Genomic DNA, 21,654 nt, shown 5'->3' with positions numbered 1-21,654 from the left:
GTGACGGATGGTTACTTCATGAGGGACGACCCTTATGAGTCTGTGTTCAACGAGCATGGCGCTACATGGATGGAATGATGTGAAGGCGTAATCGAGAGGAGGCTCTTTATTATTTCGATTCAGTCAAAAGGGGAAACGCTCCATAAATACAGAAGGGGAAAAAAGGTCTCTTCGTATTCAACAACCGATGATCTGACTTCTGGCAAAAATAAGACTCCAGTCAGTGATTCGCATCTTAGTTTTTTTCTTCTTTTTTCCTCTCCACCAATCCTCTCCCATTTTTAGTTTAATAGTTATACGGCTTATGCCGACCTGTAGGCAGTTTCAGTGTAGTTCAGATTTGTTTACAATTAAAAATAATGTTTCAAATATATAGCATATTTATACATACAAAACAGAGGTTTGTGTGGAGTAGTTATTAGTAGTCAGCATCTTTCCTGTAATTAACCGTTAGATAGGCTCCATATTTTCCCTTTGGCAACTGCAGATAGTTGAAAAAAAAATTAACAGCATGTTAAATGTTGCCACAAAGCTTAATGGAGGGAGGATCAAATTGTGGACACATTTAAATTTAAATGTACCTGTATGCTTTATATAAATATTATTCGTCTACCTGGTGGGTAAAAGCTGTAATTTCAGAGTTTAGTCATGGAACTGGCTTCACCTAAAACAAAACTGTACTTATCCAAAACAGTGTTGTTCTTAGAAGTGAATTTTTATAAACAAATTACTAAAAATGCACTGCATGCAGAGCTCAGGGACTGTAAATCACACAAAATTGCTAAATTATACCAGGCAGGGTTCTGAGAGGTATTTTTGTTGTTTGAACTCCATGTAATGAGTCTATAACAGCTCTGCTTCATAGCTACAGTCACACAGTGGTTAATATGTGTGTACATTTAGATTTTATGAGCACATAGGAACAAACAATGAAGATATTTGTTGCAAAAAAATCTGATTATATTCCCTGATTGTGTGATTTTAAGTTATAAACTCTTTAAAGGATTAGTTAAGAATTTGTCAGATTTTGCACTGGGCATATTATCCACTTCTGTTTACATCATTTCTTTCAACAGGTGAATCTTGGGGGAGAAACAGGTTTTATCTTTCAAAATCTTCATAAAGTGTCAGTGTGCTGTTGTGCCTGCTTAGTTCTGTTGGACATGAGGTATGAAATTTGAGCAATTTTGAGTTTTACTCCCTGCATGATTATTTTCCATTTATTAGGGCCAAACATGGACATCAAAATCCAGTTTTAGACATCTGGAGATAAAAAAAAACAAAAAAACATTTATATATTCACCCAAATGTGAAAATGTAGCTGTCCTATCAGTCCCATAAAGCTAAATGTTTTGAAAATAATATATTATTAAATATTTTTAATCTTTAATTAGTGCTTGAGAAGTGTTTTTATGCTACTATAGATCAAGATGGATTTCATCTATTATAATAGATGAGAATCATATCCCCTACTCCAACATCCTTCTGCTCATCTTTCTAAGCTTATGAATAGACAGAGATGTAAAATGGAGAGATAAAAATAAATGAGGTGCACTAGCAGTGCTAGCTAACAACTGATTGTGTCATCCAAGACATGCTACTGTGAAATATTTGAAGATACTTATTATTATTACAGTGTTTGATTTATTGTGAGTGAATTGCGAGTAAAGATCTCATGAACTGACTGATCTATATTGTTAGCTGGCATAGCACCTCTTCAGACAGTGTGAGTCATTGTCACATTGAATTAAAGCGCTGCTTTTGGTTTTCTGCAAAACAACCTCCATATTTTCATCAAACAGTTTTTGTGGAACAATTTTTTTTCAGGATGGGAGTGAAATGTCAGAATGACACAGAGAGTGGATGAAAAACGGCCTCTCAGCTACTGCTGAATGAAACCTGCTGCTTTTGATGTGCTTCCCTGCAGAAATGACATCGATAAAGGCTTCTTTGTCCACGGCCAGGCATAAAAAAAAACCCTCGAGATAATTTGGCCTTAAACAGAGCGAGCAAAGAGAGAAGAGGGAGGGCAGGGTGAGGACATGAGATCATCAGGGAGAATAGAAAAAAGGGAAATGAGGCAAAAGAAAGGTAGACAGAAAACCTCCACATTTGGCGGAAATTAAGGGGAGATGGAGGCAGAGGAACAAATAGAAAGAAAGGAAGAGACCTGAGAAGGTGAGAGAAAAAAAGACAAGAGGAGAGGAAGAGGTAGAGAGCTAGCTGGTTAAAGGTCAGGTTTTAAATTGGCTCTTGTAGAGCTGCTTCCATGGAAATACTTTGAAGATTAAAGCGGACTCGGTGTATGGAGCAGAAAGCACAGAAACACTGTTATTTCTCTATTAATGAACACTTTCGTCTCTGTTGACTTTGTTTCTCTATCCTTTCTCATTCAGCCTCTGTTACTTTGTGTTTTTTTTCCACTGTCCTTTCTCATGTTTTATTCTCTTATGCCTCATTCTAATTTATTTTATCTACGTTTCATCTCCTCGTTTGCTGCCCATACTCCTCTCTCAAAGAATTTCACCTCCCCTCTGTTGCAACACTCCATGCATTTCTTTTCCCATTGTTTTTACATCATATTCTTTGTTCTGAACATTTGCCACTTTTGTCTCTTATTTCTTTTTTTTTTGCTTTTTTTTCCCCCTGCAATTCCTTTTTCAACTTTCTGTTTTTTCTGTCTTGTCAGTGTCACTGGAGACCAAAATGGTTGTAAAGGGAAGATCCCTTTAGTTATTTTCCATGGTGTTAAGTTTTTGTCACTTTTGCATATTTCAGACCATCAAGACACATTAGAAGATTTGAGGATAAAGTCTAACTTTATGCTTAAGGCAAAGCTAAAGGATTTCAATCATGTTTTTTTGTGGATGTGATGTTTAAATTGAGATGCATCCGAATGCTCACCTTTAGGAAAGTTTTACTTTTGTCCTGCCAGTCGATGGAATACTTTCCTGAAAGTCTCAAGATGTTTTTCCAGGCTACTGACTTCAACCTAGGGGGGCGATAACCTTTCAAATTTTTATTTCCAGTTTCTTTAGATTGGGACACAATGTGTTACTTTTTGAGAAGTTTTAGTTGGCTTCATGTTGCCAGATGTTTCTACGGATCAGGAACCAGTCAGGCCTAGATCTGGCTAGTGAAACTCAACCACATTTAATTCATGATTTAACGAGAGGATAAGTATGTCATGTTGGTTATTTTGGTTTAGATTGCTTGTTTTTCCTTTAAAAATTGTATCCTGTTAATAAAACCACACTTTGAATTTACTCAGGTTGATTTTTGTTATGAAAATGTGTTTAGTGATTTCAAAACAAGTAACAAAACATCAAAAACTTTAGAAATCTTTTAACATCAGTGTTGTTTTTAATCAGATCAACTTGCTTGTTAAACCTTTTCCAGGCTTTAAATTGGAAAAGTTGCACAGATGCCATAGATGCCAAGCCTAAACCTTTAAAATAACAGGCAGCTGTAAAAAAAAACAAAACAAAACAAAAAAAAAACTACAACGCATTTAGATGCTGGGCTGTTAATGTTTACTTAACATCATTAATAAAACGAGTCACTCGGTTTAAAGATAATCAACTGATGTCACCAACTTATCTATCATTGGAGAGAATGGTTTGTTTACGTTTAACAGATTCTGTTTCTTTCCCTTTTTTATGCAACAGAGAAAGAACTTGATGAATACTCGGGTTATTACACCTCCAAACGTCGCTCCAACAACGCTCCGCCCTCCTTCCACTCCTCGCAGCACCACCTGCCCTGGGGGGGCGACTACACACTGGGCTCCAGGGGCACCCTGCCCCTCCATGGGTCCCGTCCACACCTCCACATCCCCTCCTCCACCCCGAACCCGTACCCGCTTCCCTCCCAGACGCCCCACACCAGCTCCACCTTCGACAGGCCGCCTCGCCGCGTCCGCTCCCAGGACCAGCTGCTGGCCTTCGGGGAGGGAAACACCCTGTCCCGCCTGAACAAGAACCAGCAGCACCAGTACTACAAAGCCATGATGAGTACCAGCAGGAGCTCCACGTCACAGATGCTCCGCAGGTGAGCTTAGAGCCAGGAGACGGGAGATGATCGGTTCTGACAACCTGGAGAGAGAAAAGAGATCAGAGAAGATGGAAATGAAAACGGATCATAATGAGATGTGATCCAGAAAGGATGGAGAAAGGGAAGCAAAGGGAAGCAGACTGTAAGAAATATCATTTCATTAAAGTTTCAAAAGTCTGACAAGGTGAAGATGCACACCGGTGGACTTCCAAGACGGAGCATTTCTGGCCTGTCAGTTAAGATGATGAAATGAACAAATCTGTTTGAGGAAAAAAGAATTAAGATGAAATAATCTGGTTGCATAAGTGTGTTTACTCCTAAATCAATGCTTTCATAAAGAGCGTTTTAAAATGTAGTATTTTCTTTGTTTCTATACGACACTAGCCAGAGAAGTAAAATGCTGAAAGAAAAAATATGGAATAGAAATTATGTCTTATTCATCATCAGTTAGCCGTCTGATAACCGATATTAACCAATATTAAATATATAAAGGACAGGGTTGGAACTTTATGATGTTAATGCTGATTAATTTATTACATGTATTTTAACATGTACATTTTTACACAACAAACTCAATAATCCCGTTTTTGGGCCTATAAGATCTGATGCTTTTCATTTAATAAAAACATCCATGTGACCAAAAAAAAACCGATTCACTCTTCAAATTTCTAATTTCTTTCCTACGTGGAAAGAAATTAGAAAGACGTGGCACCGTACGTGTCCTGTCCGTGTTTACAGTCAAATTAAACGGCTTTCTGCTTTCAGGTCTCATGAGCGTCTCCTCGTCTCTCCGGACCGTCTGGAAGATCGCCTGATGACGATGGGTCTGCCGATGGGAACGATGGAGAGAGGTGGGGGGAGCGGGATGGTTCCCACCATGGGCCGACTGAGCCACCACCAAAAGGCCCAGTCGCAGCAGAACATCTGTGCCACGCCGTCCATGGACCGCCACCACATGATCAAGATGAACTCCCACCCGACATCAGGCCACGACCACGAGCGCGGCTCCACAGCTGTGCCCGTGATGGGGATGCACGGCGGCTGGGACTCCCACGGGGGCCACAGCGGAGGAGGAGCAGGGATAATCGGGGGCCAGCCCAGCGCGCGGCGCATGGCTTTCGCCAACAAAAGGCAGAACACCATCGAACAGCTGCACTTCATCCCCGGAGGCGGAGGAGGGCAGGGACTGCGGACTGGAAGTAAGAACGAGGTGACGGTGTGAGAGGAGGAGAAGGAGAGGAGGAGGACAGGTGAAGGATGAGGAGAGGAAACCAAGAATAACGAAGAGAGATGAAGAAGAAACAGAAATGAGTTTCACCCCAGCTGGCTGCTCAACCTTTAAAAAAAATTCTCCCCAAAAAAACAATGGTTGATGACATCACTCATGTTAGTAAAGCCAACCGATATTCCTCTTGTCACTTTATGTTTCGAAAAAGAGAATATTCAGCCATTCTTTGCAAAAGGAAGGAAAAAAAATCCTCATAAAAAGAGCAAAAAAAAATGCAGCTCAGAGGCTGCTGGGTATTCGCTGTGACTTTTATTGAAGGATATCCGCCGAGTTGTTGAGTCGTCCTTGAGTTTTATTGCTCTGTCCTCTGAGTCTTCGAGTGCTCTGACAGAAATTCATCTGTCGTTGAATCCACTGTGGATGGTGAAGAGCACTGAGCCTGGAGAGAGACAGGTTTGCTTGTTGTTGTATTTATAACAATATTTAGAACCAAACAAGTTACTTTTGTATGAAAATAACTCGATATTGATTACATTAACATGACTGAGCCCTGTAGGATTTTGTGTATACTTAGTTGAACACGTATTTATCCTCAAAACCAGCCGATTTGTAACTTAAAGGCTGGATTAGACGATCATCGCTTTCTGTAGTTGTGATTGGACTATTAATGTAAAACTGCTGAATCACTCGAGCCAAGTGCAGTTAACTGTCATCTGATGACTCTACAGCTTCAATAATTCAAGATTAGAAATTTAGGAATAAAAACAACACTGCTGCCACAAAGGCCCAGTCACACCAGCACTTCACAACAAAACAAAAGAATCAAGTCAAAAACAAAAATACCAGTTGGCTGACAAATTTTAATAAGTTTTTCTTCCATGTTTATTTTATGTTAGTTCAATTTTCTTCTCGTTTCCAGTAAATCTCAGTCACATGATTAAGATGCACAGACAATGCTTTGACCAGCTAGTGCCACTTCCAGTTCTTGTTTCATCCTGACCTGACAGTTTTCATGTTGAATTTCAGGACTTTAACACATTTCAGATAATTTTATGTCGACTTTTTATTTATTCATTTAACAATTACATGTAACAAACACTGATCATAAATAGAAAACATGTTACAGGCAGTAGTTTCTAATCCAACTGAGAAAGATGATCCTCAATTATACTTATCAAATCTTTCCCTAAATGTTAGCTAACGTTTGCATGTTGTATGTTGATGCATTCATGAGCCCAATTTCATAATTTTGCTGTATTTAATTGAACAGCATAAAAACATGTATTTTTAACTTTGATCACTGCTGAATTGACTCGTGACCAAGCCAAACTAGACAGGCTTGTATAATCTGAGAATATCTTTGTCTCTAATCTGTACCCCTGCTTTGAACTCATGTAATTAAAACTATGCATAAAACAACTGTTATTTGCATGTTGATAATTTATGGTGATACATAGCCCAAATTGTACTAAAAGACTCATGTATAATTAATTTTTTTGCACATTTTCAGATTATCAACAATTAATTACAAGATATTTCTATTGATTTTGATTCTGATCACCATTTAAGCCATTTGACTATGAAATATTTTTTTATTGTGATCCCTGATCAAATAAGAATTGCTGTGAGAAACCTCTGGTTGCTATTCAGAATATCATATAAAAACCCATTTTGTCTTTTAGACTATAAGTAAATTATAGAAAATTACTTTAAATCACGACTGGTCAAAGCAGGTATGCATCAACCCCAAAAAGAAGTTTAAATTCACACAAAAAATAAAAAAAATATATATATATTTGTTGGACATGTTTTCTTCTAATTGTGAAAAGTCAGGTGTAAAGTGAGCTGTAAAAGTTACATAAGTGTAAAATGACCAGTATCCATCTCGTATTGTTCTTCCTTTTGCATTATGTTTTTTAAAATGTAAACAATACTGGCACCTATTGGTCCATTGTGGAATTTTTTTTTTTTTTTTTTTTTTTTTTTTTTGATGAGGTAAATTTCTTATTTGGACTGAGATTTTTATTTTTTTAAAGCTCTTTAAAAACAGTTCTCCCCCCACCCCCTAACAAATCAAGTGAAATACTTGTAGCAGCATAGTTGGAGCCTGAAATTATTACAGGTACTTAAACAAATTCAGTGACGCCTGTGTGACTGGGCCCTAAAATTACCATTCAGTATGTAACCATGTTTTAAGCTAACTTAAAGCCTTGTACAGTGGATTCTAGTGAGTGTACGACATTTATGAAACGTAATAGTGAGAATGTTTTGAATTAGACCTCTCATTAAAAGGATCCGATCTGTGAATAAACATCCCCCGGCCATGTTTCAAACTTTTCACAAGTAACTTGTAAAGTCGAGGGCTTCTTTTTGCAGCGCACTGGCATAGAACAGACCCTCCCGTTCGTCCGAGACGCCACACGCTTCCTGCAAGTTCAGCTGCTCACCTCGCACCAAGGGAAGGAAGGCAGACGGGTTCGAGGCGGGGGAACAATGGACACTTCACACTAAGGGCTAAACTGAATTTATCTTTGTGTGTCTGTGCTCTAAACAGTGTCTGCTTCTCATTTTCATCTCTTGTATCTGTCGGGAGGCATGCTCGTGCTTATTTTCACAGATTCCTTCATGTGTAGAGAGAAAAGAAACATGCAGGGGATTTCTGCAAAAGAATCTTTGTGTAAAAATTTAATTTTGTTGAATATTGCTGTGGGGGAGGAAGCTTTCCATAAAGATGTCATATTTTTGGATTTTTGTTTGTTTCTCTGCCGATAAGATGGACCTTCTGGCCACACTGGCTGGGTTTCTTTTTCATAGTGAAGTTATACTTTGATAAAGACTGAAACCACTGATTGAGTGATGCTTCCTGCCAGCCATTTGTAGTTTTATATGTTATGTACTCATGTGTTAACGGTTTGATTTAAAAAAAAAAAAAAAGAAAAACCCGACCTCCCTAAATAAGAAAGTGAGCACTCTTATCATGATCTCTTCTTTTAAACATGTATTTATTTTTTTAATCTCTGTGAATTTTAATGTATATGCCTGAAATTTCAATTTTACAACTTTCTAGTGGAGTTGGAAAAAAATAAAAACAAAAGCAAAACCGTTGTAATCACAGGAACAAAAAAGAGCCGATGCAATCATGGAGAAAAGACGGACCGCATGATGATGTCAAAAGCCAGTTTTGGAGATGTCATACTGCTGACTTATGATGTCATGGCGTGTATGTATCTAATTGTACATGCATCTGTTTCAAATTTACGTACCCGTGTGTTAGAATCCCTGTCATTTTTGTTATCGGAATGCTGACACTCGTTTTGACTAAAATCGATCACGAAGATGATACTTCGATCCAAAATACAATTTGTTGTTCATATCAGCCTGTTTGTGCTTTTTTGGTCTTCCATTTTTGTCCCTTTTAATGTCACGTTTTTTTTTTTTTTAAGAGGGACATTGATCACTCCCACCCCTTCAATTTGAGCTGTGTTCACCAAAGCAAGGACTTTTTAAACATTTCAAAATGTACATTTTTAAAGACTTATATGGTGATAAGTTATAGCAGTTATAGGGACCTGTAATAGCTGAGTGCATTGATTTATCGCATGGTTCATCAGTTTGTGTCGCTGATGTTTGACAGATTAGGTTTTTAATGCAGCTTCTTCCTACGTGCTCATTTTTACAGAATTTTAAGGGCATAGAAGTTTGAAAAAAAAGTTGCAGTTCTTGCAGGGGGATCAAACCTAATTTAAAAGTTTTTAAGCAACAACTGCTGTCACTGAAAATAATATGTTGTGGCTTGCCTTAGTTGCTTTTAAAGAACCGAGGGTAAAAACCAATGAGAAAATGTTGAAATATGAATTCAATCTTTTGATGTCTCACTCATTTCTCCTCATAATTTCAGAGGTTGTTTACTGTTGTATTCCATGTTGAGTTAACGGTTCCCCTGATGAAGCTGTGTGCCTGTATTTATGTGTGAGTGTGTTAACCACATGGGTGGGGGGGAGGCATGGGCATATTTGTATTCTCATAGCTACTCTGCATACCTCAAACTGTATGATAAATTATTTATAACACTCCCTTATATGTCTATTTCCAAGAATATCCCAACAACGGTCTCACAGATGTGCAACCCTTTTGTTATTGGTGATCAATTCTTGCATTTGTAGAAATCATACTGTTTAAATAATAATAAAAAATATCCAACTGAATCTAATTTGTCTGTAATGATTCAAAGTATGTCTTACATTAGGAAAAAAAAATGTTTTACAGTTTTACAGCTGGGGAATGTAGGAAAGAGGAAGAATATTACACACTCAAAAAAAATAAATAAATAAAAGGTAACTAAGGCAAAGGTGTTTAAATGAAAATAAATTGAGAAATTGTGATTTTTATTTACTTTGGTTTAAAGCTCCATTTAAATTTGTTACTTTGAAAAAAGGCTTGCTCAACTAAGATAAAAAAAAAATTAAAGATTGACTTGCATATTTCTTTCAGAATTAAACAAAGTTGTTGCTCAACATGAAAAATTGAAAATTATGTTGGAATAGTAAGCTTCTTTCTTACTGCTGTTTCCCATCTTAACAGGGCTGAATTATATTGCATATTTAAAATATATATTTTTTTATTTCCTGCAAAATCCATATTGGATCCTGAACTCAGGACTGCTATGCAACCTCCAACTTTCATAGTCAGAATATCAGCATTTCTGTTGTATTCCTGAGTGAAAGAGTGGAAATCCTACATAGAAAGAGATCCAAGCTCTGACTTCCAGCAGAAATCTAACGCACTTCATACTGGGTTGCTCAATTCAGTTGAAGTTCTGTTTATTAATTAGCATAAAACATTAAAAAAAAATCAATGCACTTTATAGCAAACAAGTTAATTTATACACAGAAAATATGTTTCGAGTTAGATTCTGACTTTGTAGGCACTCTCTTTTTCTAAATGGGAAAGTAAAATTTTTTACAACAAAATAATCAAAGTGTTCGACTTTGATATTTTTTTCCTGACATTTAGAAAATCCCCACTTCTGAGAAAAAAAAAAATCGAAGGCACATTATAATAACAGCGGTGTAAAAATTCTCACATTTTTTAAATGTTCATTCAACAAGTTATTTTTCAATTAGAGGACACCTCATTGAAAAAGACACCAACCACACAAACCTGTTTGACACACACCAAACTATGCTCTTTGGCATGCGCCGTGATGGCATCTTCAATAGACTAATTAACATTTTACACTCTTGGTGTGAAAACACACACACACACACACACACACACACACACACACACACACACACACACACAGGAGCTTGATGACACAAAGTGTCAGAATGCACGCAATTATATTTTTTATTTTTATTGCATGATGCATGAACCCGCACAGCCTCTCTCTCACACAGAGCTTCATTAATTCATGAGCATCATGCTGGATCGGATCTGATAGCTGTGAGTACTCCAGCCGGACTTTCGCTTGGCTCTACCCGGAACCATTATGCAGACAGGAAACTACCATTTTACCGCTAGCAGCAGCAGCATCGGGGGAACCGTCGTCTACGGAGGGGGACACCTAAAGCAGCTGAGGCGGGGAGGGAAGCTGGAAGCCAGGGAGAAAAGCAGGAAAACCACAACCGAGACTAAATAAAGAGGACGAGTTGGTGATGAGCGCCAGTGAGCCAGTCGAGCTGTAGGACTTTGGACTCAAACAATGGCCAAAACGGGAGCAGGCCAGCGATTTTGTTAGCGAGAGAAAAGAAGCAGCAGCAGCAGCCCTCCTGGGCCGATGGAGATCCCGGGCCTTTCACGGTGCTTTTCCACGGATGGAGAAAAAGGCCCCAGTGACGAGCATTAGGGACCCCGCTTTCAGAGCGCACGTCCTCCCCCATGCCCTCTCACTTCTACCGCCGTGTTTCCCAGCGGCGTTTTCCAACCAGGATTCGTATTTTGGAAGGTAAAAACATAAACAAAAGCAGCTTCAAGCAGGACTGACATTAGCATAGAGAAGCTAACGGCTCTGCTAAGTTGGTAGCATGTAGCTTCTGACTATAGAACGTTTTCTTGCTCTGAATTGTTTTTGCTTCTTTGCTTTACATAGCGCTTAAATATAATTCAAAACAAAACAGAGTTGAGTGTTGCATTTCATAGAAAGGCACTACATTTTGATTTTATGTCTTTTTCGTGGTAGAGTAGCGTTTGTTACAGTCAACGTTAGCTAGCCGAGGTTATTGACAGATGCTAGCAGGGTTTGTTGACTTATTTGTCCTACCTAACGCCTGATATGCTTATTTTTTTAAGGTTGTCGAGCTGTGATATCCCGTTTGGACAGAGTGGGATGTGTTCTTTTTCTCCCACTCTCTTCTTAACACCCCGCTGGAGTTTCGGATCTGTGGATTAGCCGGTGAGATGCACACAACACACATGTAAACAGTCCCATTGCTGCAGATCTAGAGAGAAATTGTTGCATCTGTTATCAGTGTATCATTCACTGAAAAATTTGAGGCTTAATGTGTGAATGGACAGCAAATTCAGCACGTAAATCAATGCATGTTGCAAGTATCTGAACAGTTGTTGCATGTTTGTTTTGAAAAGAGTGGCGCTTAATCTGCAGCTCAGACAAGATGAAAACACCACAGAGAATGAGAGGCGGTGAAGGGAGTCTGGAATCTCTGACAAGACCCTAATTTCCTCTCTTAACACCCATCAGGTTCAGTTGTGCTTGCCTTTTTTGTTTTATCTTGCAGTGACATGAGTATAATTTGTTTTGACAAGAAATTAAATGAGTCATCTTTCTTTAGGTGATTCATATCCACTAAAATCTGTAGACAAAGTGAAACAATGTGGTCAGTCATTGTTGGCACAGTTTGAGTGATGCTATGAAACTGCATTGACTCTGCAGGTATGAATCAAAAGGTTTACTTGATAACATTTTGGGAAATTTTTGTTTTACATTAATGCATGAGCTGTTACTGTTACATGAAGATCACTGAGTCATATTCAACATACTACCATGTTAAACTGGAATCCAGTTTTTAAACTAACTACAAAATTAGCCACTTTTCTAGCTGCATCAAATGTTTTTGTATCTCAGCAAATGTTTTATCTTCTCTTTCTTCTGTTCTGAACTTCAGGGAGACCACTTGATTACACAAATTACATTATTAATCTCAATTTCCCTCAGGCATTTTTCATTGTTCACAGTTTTTAATTGTTTTTGGTGAGCACTGTTTACAGTCTAGAGTGGGCGCCTTCTGATTGGATTTCATAAGCAGCACTGCATATTGGAGATGTACATCCTGTCTTACTGTGGCCTCAGCTATACAGCTGACATTTGCAATTCATTGGTATTGTATAAAAATATGTTTTTGTGTAAAAAGCCTAATGTGATAATTAACATGACTCCATTAGCTTCTGTTGGATCAGCATGCTCTGCCTCATCTAGACCATTATTATCCATCTATCATCTGAAAACAGACCAGAACCAGACTGATTGTTTTTGTGTTTATATTTGAATTATGTTCTGTCGTCATATGTCCAATGACCTTTTAGCTTTAGCTGGACTTCTTATATTAAGTTGACCACACTAATTACATATGTAGGTAAAAAAATTTATTGAATGTATTTTAAACATTTTTTTTTTGTGGTTTTAGGATCTTAAAATCAGACAAAAAATCCTAATATCGGGATTTCACTTGCAGCTCAGTAAAATACAAGGATTAGCTCAGATTCCTCGATAGTAGCAGCATTTGCTCCATATTTTGTGACCCATCGTTTCTCTACTCCTACAGTTATTACTGCCCCCGTTTAATTTCAGATTTGTATGATTCCTCTTTTATGTTCCCGGTGGATTCTGGCTGCAGTTTTTTGTTTTTGCTGTTTCAGCACAGAGTTCATGCTGGATTGTCACAAAATTCTTCAGAGTAACTGTGCTGTGTGAGCCTCTGCTGTCATTCTGCCAAGCTTCAAAGCGAACACAGATGTGACAGCACGCAGAAGACTGTTTGGCCTCTGTGCTTTTTGTCTCAAGGGAGACGTTTCCATGCCGAGTGCTTTGCAGAAAGCTAGAGAAAGGTCAGAAATAAGCGCTGATTTAACCCTCACATGATGGATGGTTTTTTTGTGTGCATCTAGAGGAAAAGTCACGACTAATAGGCACGAGCAGATGACTTAAAAGATTTACATCAAAGACACTGCTGTGGTGGAAGAAGAAGAAGAAGAAGAAGGGGTATGATGGTGTGACGGTTACAATGAAAATAATAACTTTTTCTAACTTTCAGCCAGCTGTTATTTGAGAGTAATGTATTGCATTACAGTTATCACCATATCAAAGACACACAAAAATATTTTTAGCAAAGGATTCGGTCAACATTTGGTTACTGGGTGACTGTATATTGCTAGTGGCTCTTGGAGATAATTGCCATTCACTCTGTAAGTCATTTAAATGAGACTCAAACGTTTGGTTTTGATAGTTTAATTCATTTCTAGTTAGTTGGCAGAGAGATGCCATATCTAAAAAAAAAAACACTGGAGGTTTCATGTAATTTGTATCAAAAACATATCAAAGTGTGCATAAAATATTGGGCTGTTTATAAACATCAACACAGTGTCTGAATTTTTAGGGCGTCATTTTAACAGCAAAGTGTCTGATTAGAAACACAATTAGTTTTTTTTTTTTTGTCTATGATAAATCAGGGAATTTTGATTTATTATGAAATTAAACATTAATGATGTTTAAACCTCCCCCCCCAAAAAAAACTGAAGGTGTTGTCAGAATAGTTTTCTCTGTTGTTCCACAATAGCATCAATAAAAATAAATAAAAAAATATTAAATGCAGTTTTAGTGATAGTAATCTCTTTTCTTTAAGGTGTCCTAAAGAAGCCCATTTAAAAGTGGAAACACTTTTTTTATTCTCACAAAATTTCCACAAAATATTGTAATAATATAGAAAGTTCATATCACCCATCCCTTTTGTTGGGTCAAATTTCTTGCTTGTATATTTGTCATCAAGCCATGTCACAGTAGCAAAGAAAAAAAGTAGCATAGAAACTATGCCTTAAATTTAACTTTGATTAGAAAACACATAAAAATAAATGGACATGTGAACATGCTTTTTCAGGAATATTTTGTAAAATATCTTGCCTACTTGTGTAAAATCTAATCCATCTTGAAATATTTAAAGCTTTTAGATGTATAATGTGGTTTCACGAAGACAGAAACATTCTGGTATAAACTAGGTGTCAAAACTACACAGTAAGTTTATTATTGGTTTAATAAAATACCTGCAAAAATGCTTGTTTAAGTTGAAAGTGGTAGGATTCTATCTGTATTGACTTTCACTGATGTATTATGGATTCATTATGCTTCAAGCTTTAGTCACTAACTGCATTCTGTGTGTTGTTCATTTGATCAGAATCAAAGCACAGAATCACTAATGATTTCATGTTTTTTTTTTTCTTCAGGCTACCCAGAGGTTTTCATATGATGACAGGAAACTGTTGAAGAGATGATTAATCCTCCTCTAGAAAGATGAACACACTCCACTCTGTGGGACCGCCTGGCCTGACTTCAACTTAAAAAAATGGAACACTTTAAAGACACACTACAGACTTTAATGTAATTTAGTAAATTTTCTATTTATGACCTTTTATATAACCTCCCACCTGAAGCACTTGAAGGCTTCACTCCATAATAAAAATAAACTTAGTGAAACATTTATGAGAACTAATGAAGCATTAACTGTTGTTGGACTTAAGTGGCTCCTTCAAAGCTTGGGGCTGAAACAAAAGTTGGACTATCCCAGAGGTTACTGAGGGCTCTGCTGGTTTTATAGAATTGGTGCAAGGGATTGTTCTGGCCTCTGGACATTTTGTCACAGCCATATTTGGAGATGTTTCAGTTCAGCAAGTACCCCATGGACATCTTAGAGATGCTAAGTGGACACCAAGCCCACCAGTTTAAAGGGCTTGGGTTGGAACGACAACTGAGCCACCAGCAACAAGTCCAACTGCAGCATCAGCAGCAGCTCCAGCAGCAGCACCAACCCTCTGCTGATACCTCTGGAAGTCTGCTGTCCGGTCTTGGGCTGGGATCCCTCCAGAGCTCTCGAAGCAATGCCTTCGCTGACTCCTCGTCATTATTCGCCAAAATGAGCGCCCCTCCTCCATCTATCTCCCACCAAAGCCAGTCCTCCTCATCGTCCCACAGCTCCAGGAAGTCCAGTAAGATTAGCAGCAGTAGCAGTAGTGGCAGTGGGAGTTCCTCATCCGGGTATCCCCAGTTTCTGCGGCCTTTTCATCCAGCTGAGGCGGCTCTTGCTCAGGAGCAGCTCCACTCTGGGATGGGGCGTTTTGACTTCACTGGAAGCAGCAGTGGAGGAGCTGCCGGAGTTATTGGGGTCACGCCTGCACCGCCCCCTCCTCCACTGCATCCGGGTCTTTCTGTACCTCAACCCTCACCCGGTCCATCTTCGTCTTCACCTTCTCCCTCCACCTCTGCTTCAGCTTCTAATAACCCCTCTGGCAGCACTGCGGTCCCCCTGGTTGGCCAGTCCGATCCCCGCAGCCTCCACCAACAGTTCAGCTGCATGCTTGCTGCCAACCAATACTTTCTGTCTGGTGTCCCAACAAATAGTAGCCTTGAGCAGTTCCTCGTCCAGCAGGGAACTCACAACCACCTTAGTTTAGGTCTTGGCCAGGGAGCGACTGAATCCAACTCAGCCCTGGCCCCTCCTCCTGCCCTTCACTCCTCTCACAGCCACACTGCTCCCCAGACCCAACAGCAACAACAACAGCTGACCCCTCATGCCTTATCTCATCCACACAGCCACACTCACCACCCGCACCCCCTGCATCCAGCCCCTCAGCCTGCCCCACTGAGTGGCTTTGATTTCCAAAGCATTCCAGTACTTTCCTCAAACCAGATAGCATCATTAATGCAGCAGGAGGCGGGCCTTCCCCTCCCCCTGCCCTTGCACCTGTCCCTATCTAAAGAAGATACAACAAAATCAGGAGACAGCTCGTCTGCATCTGCTTCAAGTGGGGGTAGCAGGAGGAAAAAGGCAATGGCAGGTTACCTGCCCCAGAGAAAAGCTGAAAGTAGCAGCCACAGCCACACCAGCAGCAGTGTAACTACTTGCCATAACAACAGCTCAAGTGGGCACACTCAGAGCTCCTCTTCAGGCCTTGTGGGCGGGAGATCCGGGGGTGTTGGGCTAAGTGGCATTGGAAGTGAGACACAGCACTCCTCTCTCCTCTCGTCTTCCTCTCAGCAGCAGTCATCTTCCACTGTCTCATCATCCTCATCAGCCTCCACATCCTCTAGCTCCACTTCTGTGCTTGTAGCCAATGGCAACCAACAATTGTCCAAACCACAAGAACGTCATAGCAGCTCGTCTGGGCAGCCTGAACCAGAACCCCTGTACCACTGTGGTGAATGTGGTAAAACCTTCACTCACCTTTCTAGCCTTCGAAGGCATCTCCGAAGCCATGGCTTGACACCAGAAAGCCAAAGTAGGAAGTCAGACTGTAACTCTCCAAGCCCAGAGCGGATATTCTGCTGTGGTGAGTGTGGGAAGAGGTTCAAAAAGAGAGGTCACCTTATCCAGCACAGTGTCACCCACTCAGAAAACCGGCCTTTTGTATGCAGCATTTGCCAAAAGTCATTCAACCGCCGGGAGTCGCTCACAAGACACGAGAAGATCCATGATGAGAAGCCATTTCGTTGTCCGGCGTGCGGGCGTTGTTTCCGTGAGAGTACCTCTCTGCTCAACCACGCTGCTTCAGGTGCTTGTGGCAAACCTCCCCGCAGCTCAAAAAATCGGTCCAGCAGTGGGGGGAATACAGCATCCAACACAAGCAGCAGTAAAATAGGAAATAGTGCAGAAAGGGGGGTAGGAATTTCAACTGATGGGGCTGGTATGACAGATGACAAGTATGCAACAGATTATTCCAGAAATCGATACCAGAACCAGGCGCCTTACAACAGTGGGGTCGACAATTACAGGCGTCCACAGTCTTCCACGCTCTATTCCTCAGAGAATACATTAGGGAACGAAATGACTAGCCAAACTCTACGGAAAGCCCCGTTAGCTCCAACTCTTCATCCCCATCCTCAAAGCCAGCAGCAGCATCACCACCACCAACAGCAGCAACCCCACCTTCCCTTGTCCTCCTTGTTGGATGATTCAGAGGATGAGGTCACTAGCAGTGCAATGTCAGCCATTGCTGCTGCCGCTGCCGCCTCCTGCAACATCAACTCGGAAAGTCGAGAAGGAGAAAGGAGAGACATTATTGGAGGTCTGCTGGGGGGCTTGGGGTTTGGAAACATGGGCGGACCATCATCAACTAGCCTAAACGGTTCCACCATGCCTTTGACTCACCCCAGCCTGCCCCACACAAAGCCCCGGAGGCCTCGAAAGCCCAGAGAAAAAAGGGATCCAAACACAATTGTGAGGAGAAGGAGGAGTCCAGCACCTCCAGGGGACGGCTCAGAGAGACCGTATGGCTGTCAGATCTGTGGCAAACGCTTTAGAAGGGCGGAAACACTGAGGCGCCACAACCGGGTTCACACGGGAGAGAAACCTCATGCCTGTGAAGTGTGTGGAAAAATGTTCCGAGAACCTTTTCACCTCACTAAGCATCTGACTGTACACTCCGGTCAAAAGAACTACAAATGCAACCTTTGTGGGAAGTTGTTTGCCTATGCACAGAGCCTTGTTCGGCATGGAAAGCTTCACAGAAAAGGGGAAATTGACAACACGGGTCGAAGAATAAAAGGTGGAGCTGCTGCTGCTGCTGCAGCAGCAATCAGTCAAGTTGCCAACCCTGGAAACTCAGATTACTTTTCTTCATGCTCCCAAGAAGAGAAGTCTCCAACATCTGGCACTCCCTCTCAGCGGCTTTACACCTGCACAGTATGTTGGAAGTCTTTCCGACACTATTTCCACCTGACAGCACATCAACAGACTGTCCACGGCGGAGGGGTGGGCCTGGAGAAGTCCTTTCGCTGTGAAGTTTGTGGCAAAGCCTTTGCCTACTCCAACAGCCTGGTGCGGCACAAGTTGTCACAACATGGCATTGACCGCAACGGTCAACGTGTCAACCAGTCTCAACCCTCTGGATACTCTCCACTGTTTTATGACCCCAGCTCAGGTTCCAACTATCCTGGATCATCCCACATCCCACAGGGAGTTGCTGAGCAGCAGCAGCAGCAGCAGCAACAACAACAACAAAAACAACAACAACAACAACAACAACAGCAGCAGCAACAACAGCAGCAGCAGCAGCAACAACAACAACAGCAGCAACAACAACCACAACAACAGTTGCAGCACCCTTTTCACTACCGCTCAAAAAACTTCCAAAAGCGCCATGGACAGACAAGAAAGCACCGAAAGAAAAAACGGCGCATCGTAATCCACAGCATCATGAGAGACGGGAAGCTGGTGGGAGTCCCTTTGAGTAAAGACACTCGCAAGAAGTTGCTGATTCTGAGGAGGAAAAAGGGAAGACTGCAGGCACACATCAACAGGAAAAAGCTCTTGGCCCAGCTGAGGATGAAGGGGGGAGTGATGAAAGTAAAGTCATGGTGCGGGGGTGCGGTCAAAGTCACAGGGCTCACCTCTATGGATGTCCCCCTCAAACGCTTTCCTTGTCCCATCTGCCCTAGTGCCACATACACCAAACAGGGCTCCCTGCTGGTGCACCACGCCGTCAGACACCCACCGAGAAACTCAGGGCGTCACGCCCGTCTGCGGTGCCAGGTGTGTGGGCGACGCACCACTTCATTACACAAAGCCTTGAAACACAGGAGTCGCCATCTCAAGCAGGCAGCATTCCAGTGCCACAAATGCCAACATCGCTTCTGGAACCCATGTCTCCTGACCCGCCACAGGTTCTCCTGCCGGGGGGCGAGCACTGGCAGTGTTGCTGAAAACTGGGAGCTGACGAGGATGAAATCAGTGTCAGTTAGTGACCACTCTCCAGTCCCGCTGACAGTTCCGGGTCTGGCCCAACCTGAGAGATCAACAGTTCTGACTGAATACAGTCAGTAACATAAACTGTCTTTTTTTAGACTAGATTGTTTTTTGATGTTTATATTTTATTAAATAATCCAACATCTTAGCACGTTTTTAACAAAATAGGGTGGGGACTGAAAGGGGAAGATTTAGTTCAACTACCAGACTATCCCCACCCCTTTATCTGGACAAGCCTTTAAACAATCCCAGTACAACAGCAGAGGTGGTTGATAAAATCACTTGGACTTCTAAAGGCCTAAAATCAAAACCGCCCAAACTATCTGCCTCCTGTTCCTCAAAGGTAAAGGAACTAAAGATCATGTTTGTTTTTTTTTGTAGCATCTGTTTGAAAATTGTCAGTACTTTCCATCATGTTTGTCTTGTTCTAAATCCCTTTTGCCGTGTTTGTGCATCAACAAAAATCGGATGTTTATCATAGGGCTGATTGATGTACCAGTTTATTCTTTATCACATTATTCATAGTTATACTGTGTAGTCCTCATTTAATGCTCTGTTTATTACACTGAACAGATTCACTTTTTATGCTGAGATATTTCCCCTTAATATAAATTAATCTCTTTAGGATCTAATACCAAGTAGCTCACAAAAGTGGCACAGCTTGATGCTAGCTGATTTACTGAGAAGAAGCTGAAACACAAAAACTTAGTCGATCGTTTTTATACTGTACACTACTTTTGTTACTTTTTTTAAAAAAAAATGTGTGAATGAAACACAAACATGACTAAAGCTGTTAACTCTTTCAGGATATGAAAAGGACAACAGAAATAAGTGTACTGTACAATTAGTATTATATTTTATTATATATAAATATTATTTGCTGTTTTTTACTCCCAGTTTTCATTTATCTTATCGTTGCTATTCTAAGTGTGGGAGGGGACGAATTGAGACGTTGTTTGTAAAATCATAATTATATGTATCAATGTGATCATCCCTCCCTTCCTTTTACCTGAAACTCCGTTTACCTGCTCATACACAGTTTGGCTCCATTTTTGTAACAGAAGCATGTACACATAGTTCTTATTTAGGTCCTGTCCAGAAGTGCTTATCCCTTTTTTTTCTGTAAAACTAAACCATGTAATATGACTAAATTACTATCCTTTGCCTAAAAGTGAGTTGTTGAAAAACCTTGAATAAACACCTGAAATGTCTTTTCTTAAGTTTTATTCTGGTAAATCTAATTGTCTCTGTCAAAGAACAGTTGGTTTCATTTTTTTGTAGTATTTCTACATTTAGAATTTATACAGCGTATGAATTAAGTTGTTGCTTTATTTAGCATTTGCTAGTGTCATTTCTGAATGTCTTTGAATTGGTGTCCATTCCCAGTGGTCATTGGACACTTCACTAGTTTCACAGGATGACAAGGAGACACCAAGGTACAATTTAAAGAGAACAATTAATCTAAGGTTCATGTTTTCTGACTGTTTGGCGAAACCCAGAGCACCTGGAAAGAACCTATGCATGCATGGGGAGAACATACATACTCCAAAAGGTTAGAATTCAAATCCAGGACCTCCATCCTGATGAGCTATACCTATGCAAACGTCTGCACCATCATGCAGCCTAAAACAAGTTTTTTTGTGCTGCATTACCGGTAATGAGCCACTAGATGGTACTGTTTACAATGCTAGTACTGGCTCCACCGAAGAAATCCATAGAATTTTAATTTGAAACTTCTTGTCAAAGTACGATTAAACAAAGCTGTTGATGTAAAACACTTCAACGTACATACACTGGTGTTTGTGTAAAGCGAACTATTTCGGCCCTGGTAATCATTTTATGTTCCCTTATGCATACATCATGAAGCAGCAATATAATTTGACACCGAGACCCATAAAACAGGTGCAACAGCTGCTGAATTGGTCTGGAAATTCTTAGGGCTTCAGGTTTTCCAGTCACAAATGTTCTCCAGGACAACAAACGACGGTGTCTATAAACTTTGCCGTAAACGTTAAACATTATTTTGGCTCTTTAGAATAGAATTGAAATATCCTTTATTGTTTCACACAGGGTAAATTCAGGTGTAACAGCAGCATCTGACATATAGGTTCATACAAAAAGATCCAAAATTAATATGTAAAAACAAGATTAACAATAACAACAATGGTAATATACTGTATACATCATCAAATTATATGACTTGACAGCCAAAATGCAACAGGTAAATTATCAATTATAAATTATACACAAGACTTAAGTTTTTTTCTTTTTTTTTTCTTTATAGTATCATAAGAAACATCACATCACAATTGCAACTACTTTCTATTTTTCTGTAAAGTCTTATTTGAATGTTAAACCGTTGAGTTTGAGGAAGTCGACAAGCGTGTAAATGTGATCTTTAATTGA

General features: G+C 40.2%; 2 protein-coding genes across 7 annotated transcripts in view; both read left to right on the top strand.

The window, feature by feature from the left end:
* LOC106945029 (protein shisa-7-like) overlaps positions 1-9,486 on the top strand; it is a 38,114-nt gene extending 28,628 nt beyond the window's left edge. For both annotated transcript variants that reach the window (XM_015028426.1, XM_015028428.1), the window contains 2 exons: positions 3,669-4,050; positions 4,819-9,486. In XM_015028426.1, the coding sequence (XP_014883912.1) occupies positions 3,669-4,050; positions 4,819-5,275 (839 nt within the window). In that variant the 3' untranslated portion in view covers positions 5,276-9,486. The remainder of the gene's footprint in view (positions 1-3,668; positions 4,051-4,818) is intronic.
* A 1,132-nt stretch (positions 9,487-10,618) lies between these two features.
* LOC106945027 (uncharacterized) lies at positions 10,619-20,460 on the top strand. 5 transcript variants are annotated; one of them, XM_015028424.1, is made up of 6 exons: positions 10,619-11,228; positions 11,573-11,675; positions 11,867-11,981; positions 12,073-12,173; positions 13,406-13,499; positions 14,735-20,460. In XM_015028424.1, exon 6 carries the CDS (start codon positions 15,163-15,165, stop codon positions 19,324-19,326), a length of 4,164 nt encoding a protein of 1,387 aa, XP_014883910.1. In that variant the 5' UTR covers positions 10,619-11,228; positions 11,573-11,675; positions 11,867-11,981; positions 12,073-12,173; positions 13,406-13,499; positions 14,735-15,162; the 3' UTR covers positions 19,327-20,460. The 5 variants fall into 5 exon arrangements, with proteins under 5 accessions (XP_014883910.1, XP_014883908.1, XP_014883909.1 ...); XM_015028422.1 differs by having other exon boundaries at positions 11,867-12,173; XM_015028423.1 differs by lacking the exons at positions 11,867-11,981; positions 12,073-12,173.
* The last annotated feature ends 1,194 nt before the right edge of the window (positions 20,461-21,654 follow it).

Source organism: Poecilia latipinna, unplaced genomic scaffold, assembly GCF_001443285.1.
Source record: "Poecilia latipinna isolate Pla-1442-1.1 unplaced genomic scaffold, P_latipinna-1.0 Scaffold124, whole genome shotgun sequence".
Taxonomy (NCBI): Eukaryota; Metazoa; Chordata; class Actinopteri; order Cyprinodontiformes; family Poeciliidae; genus Poecilia; species Poecilia latipinna.
This window is presented reverse-complemented; position numbering and strand designations above follow the sequence as displayed.

Bases quoted from the DNA above. Each gene is read 5' to 3' on its own strand.
- LOC106945027 (XM_015028421.1), top strand. From the start codon at position 15,163: ATGTTTCAGTTCAGCAAGTACCCCATGGACATCTTAGAGATGCTAAGT.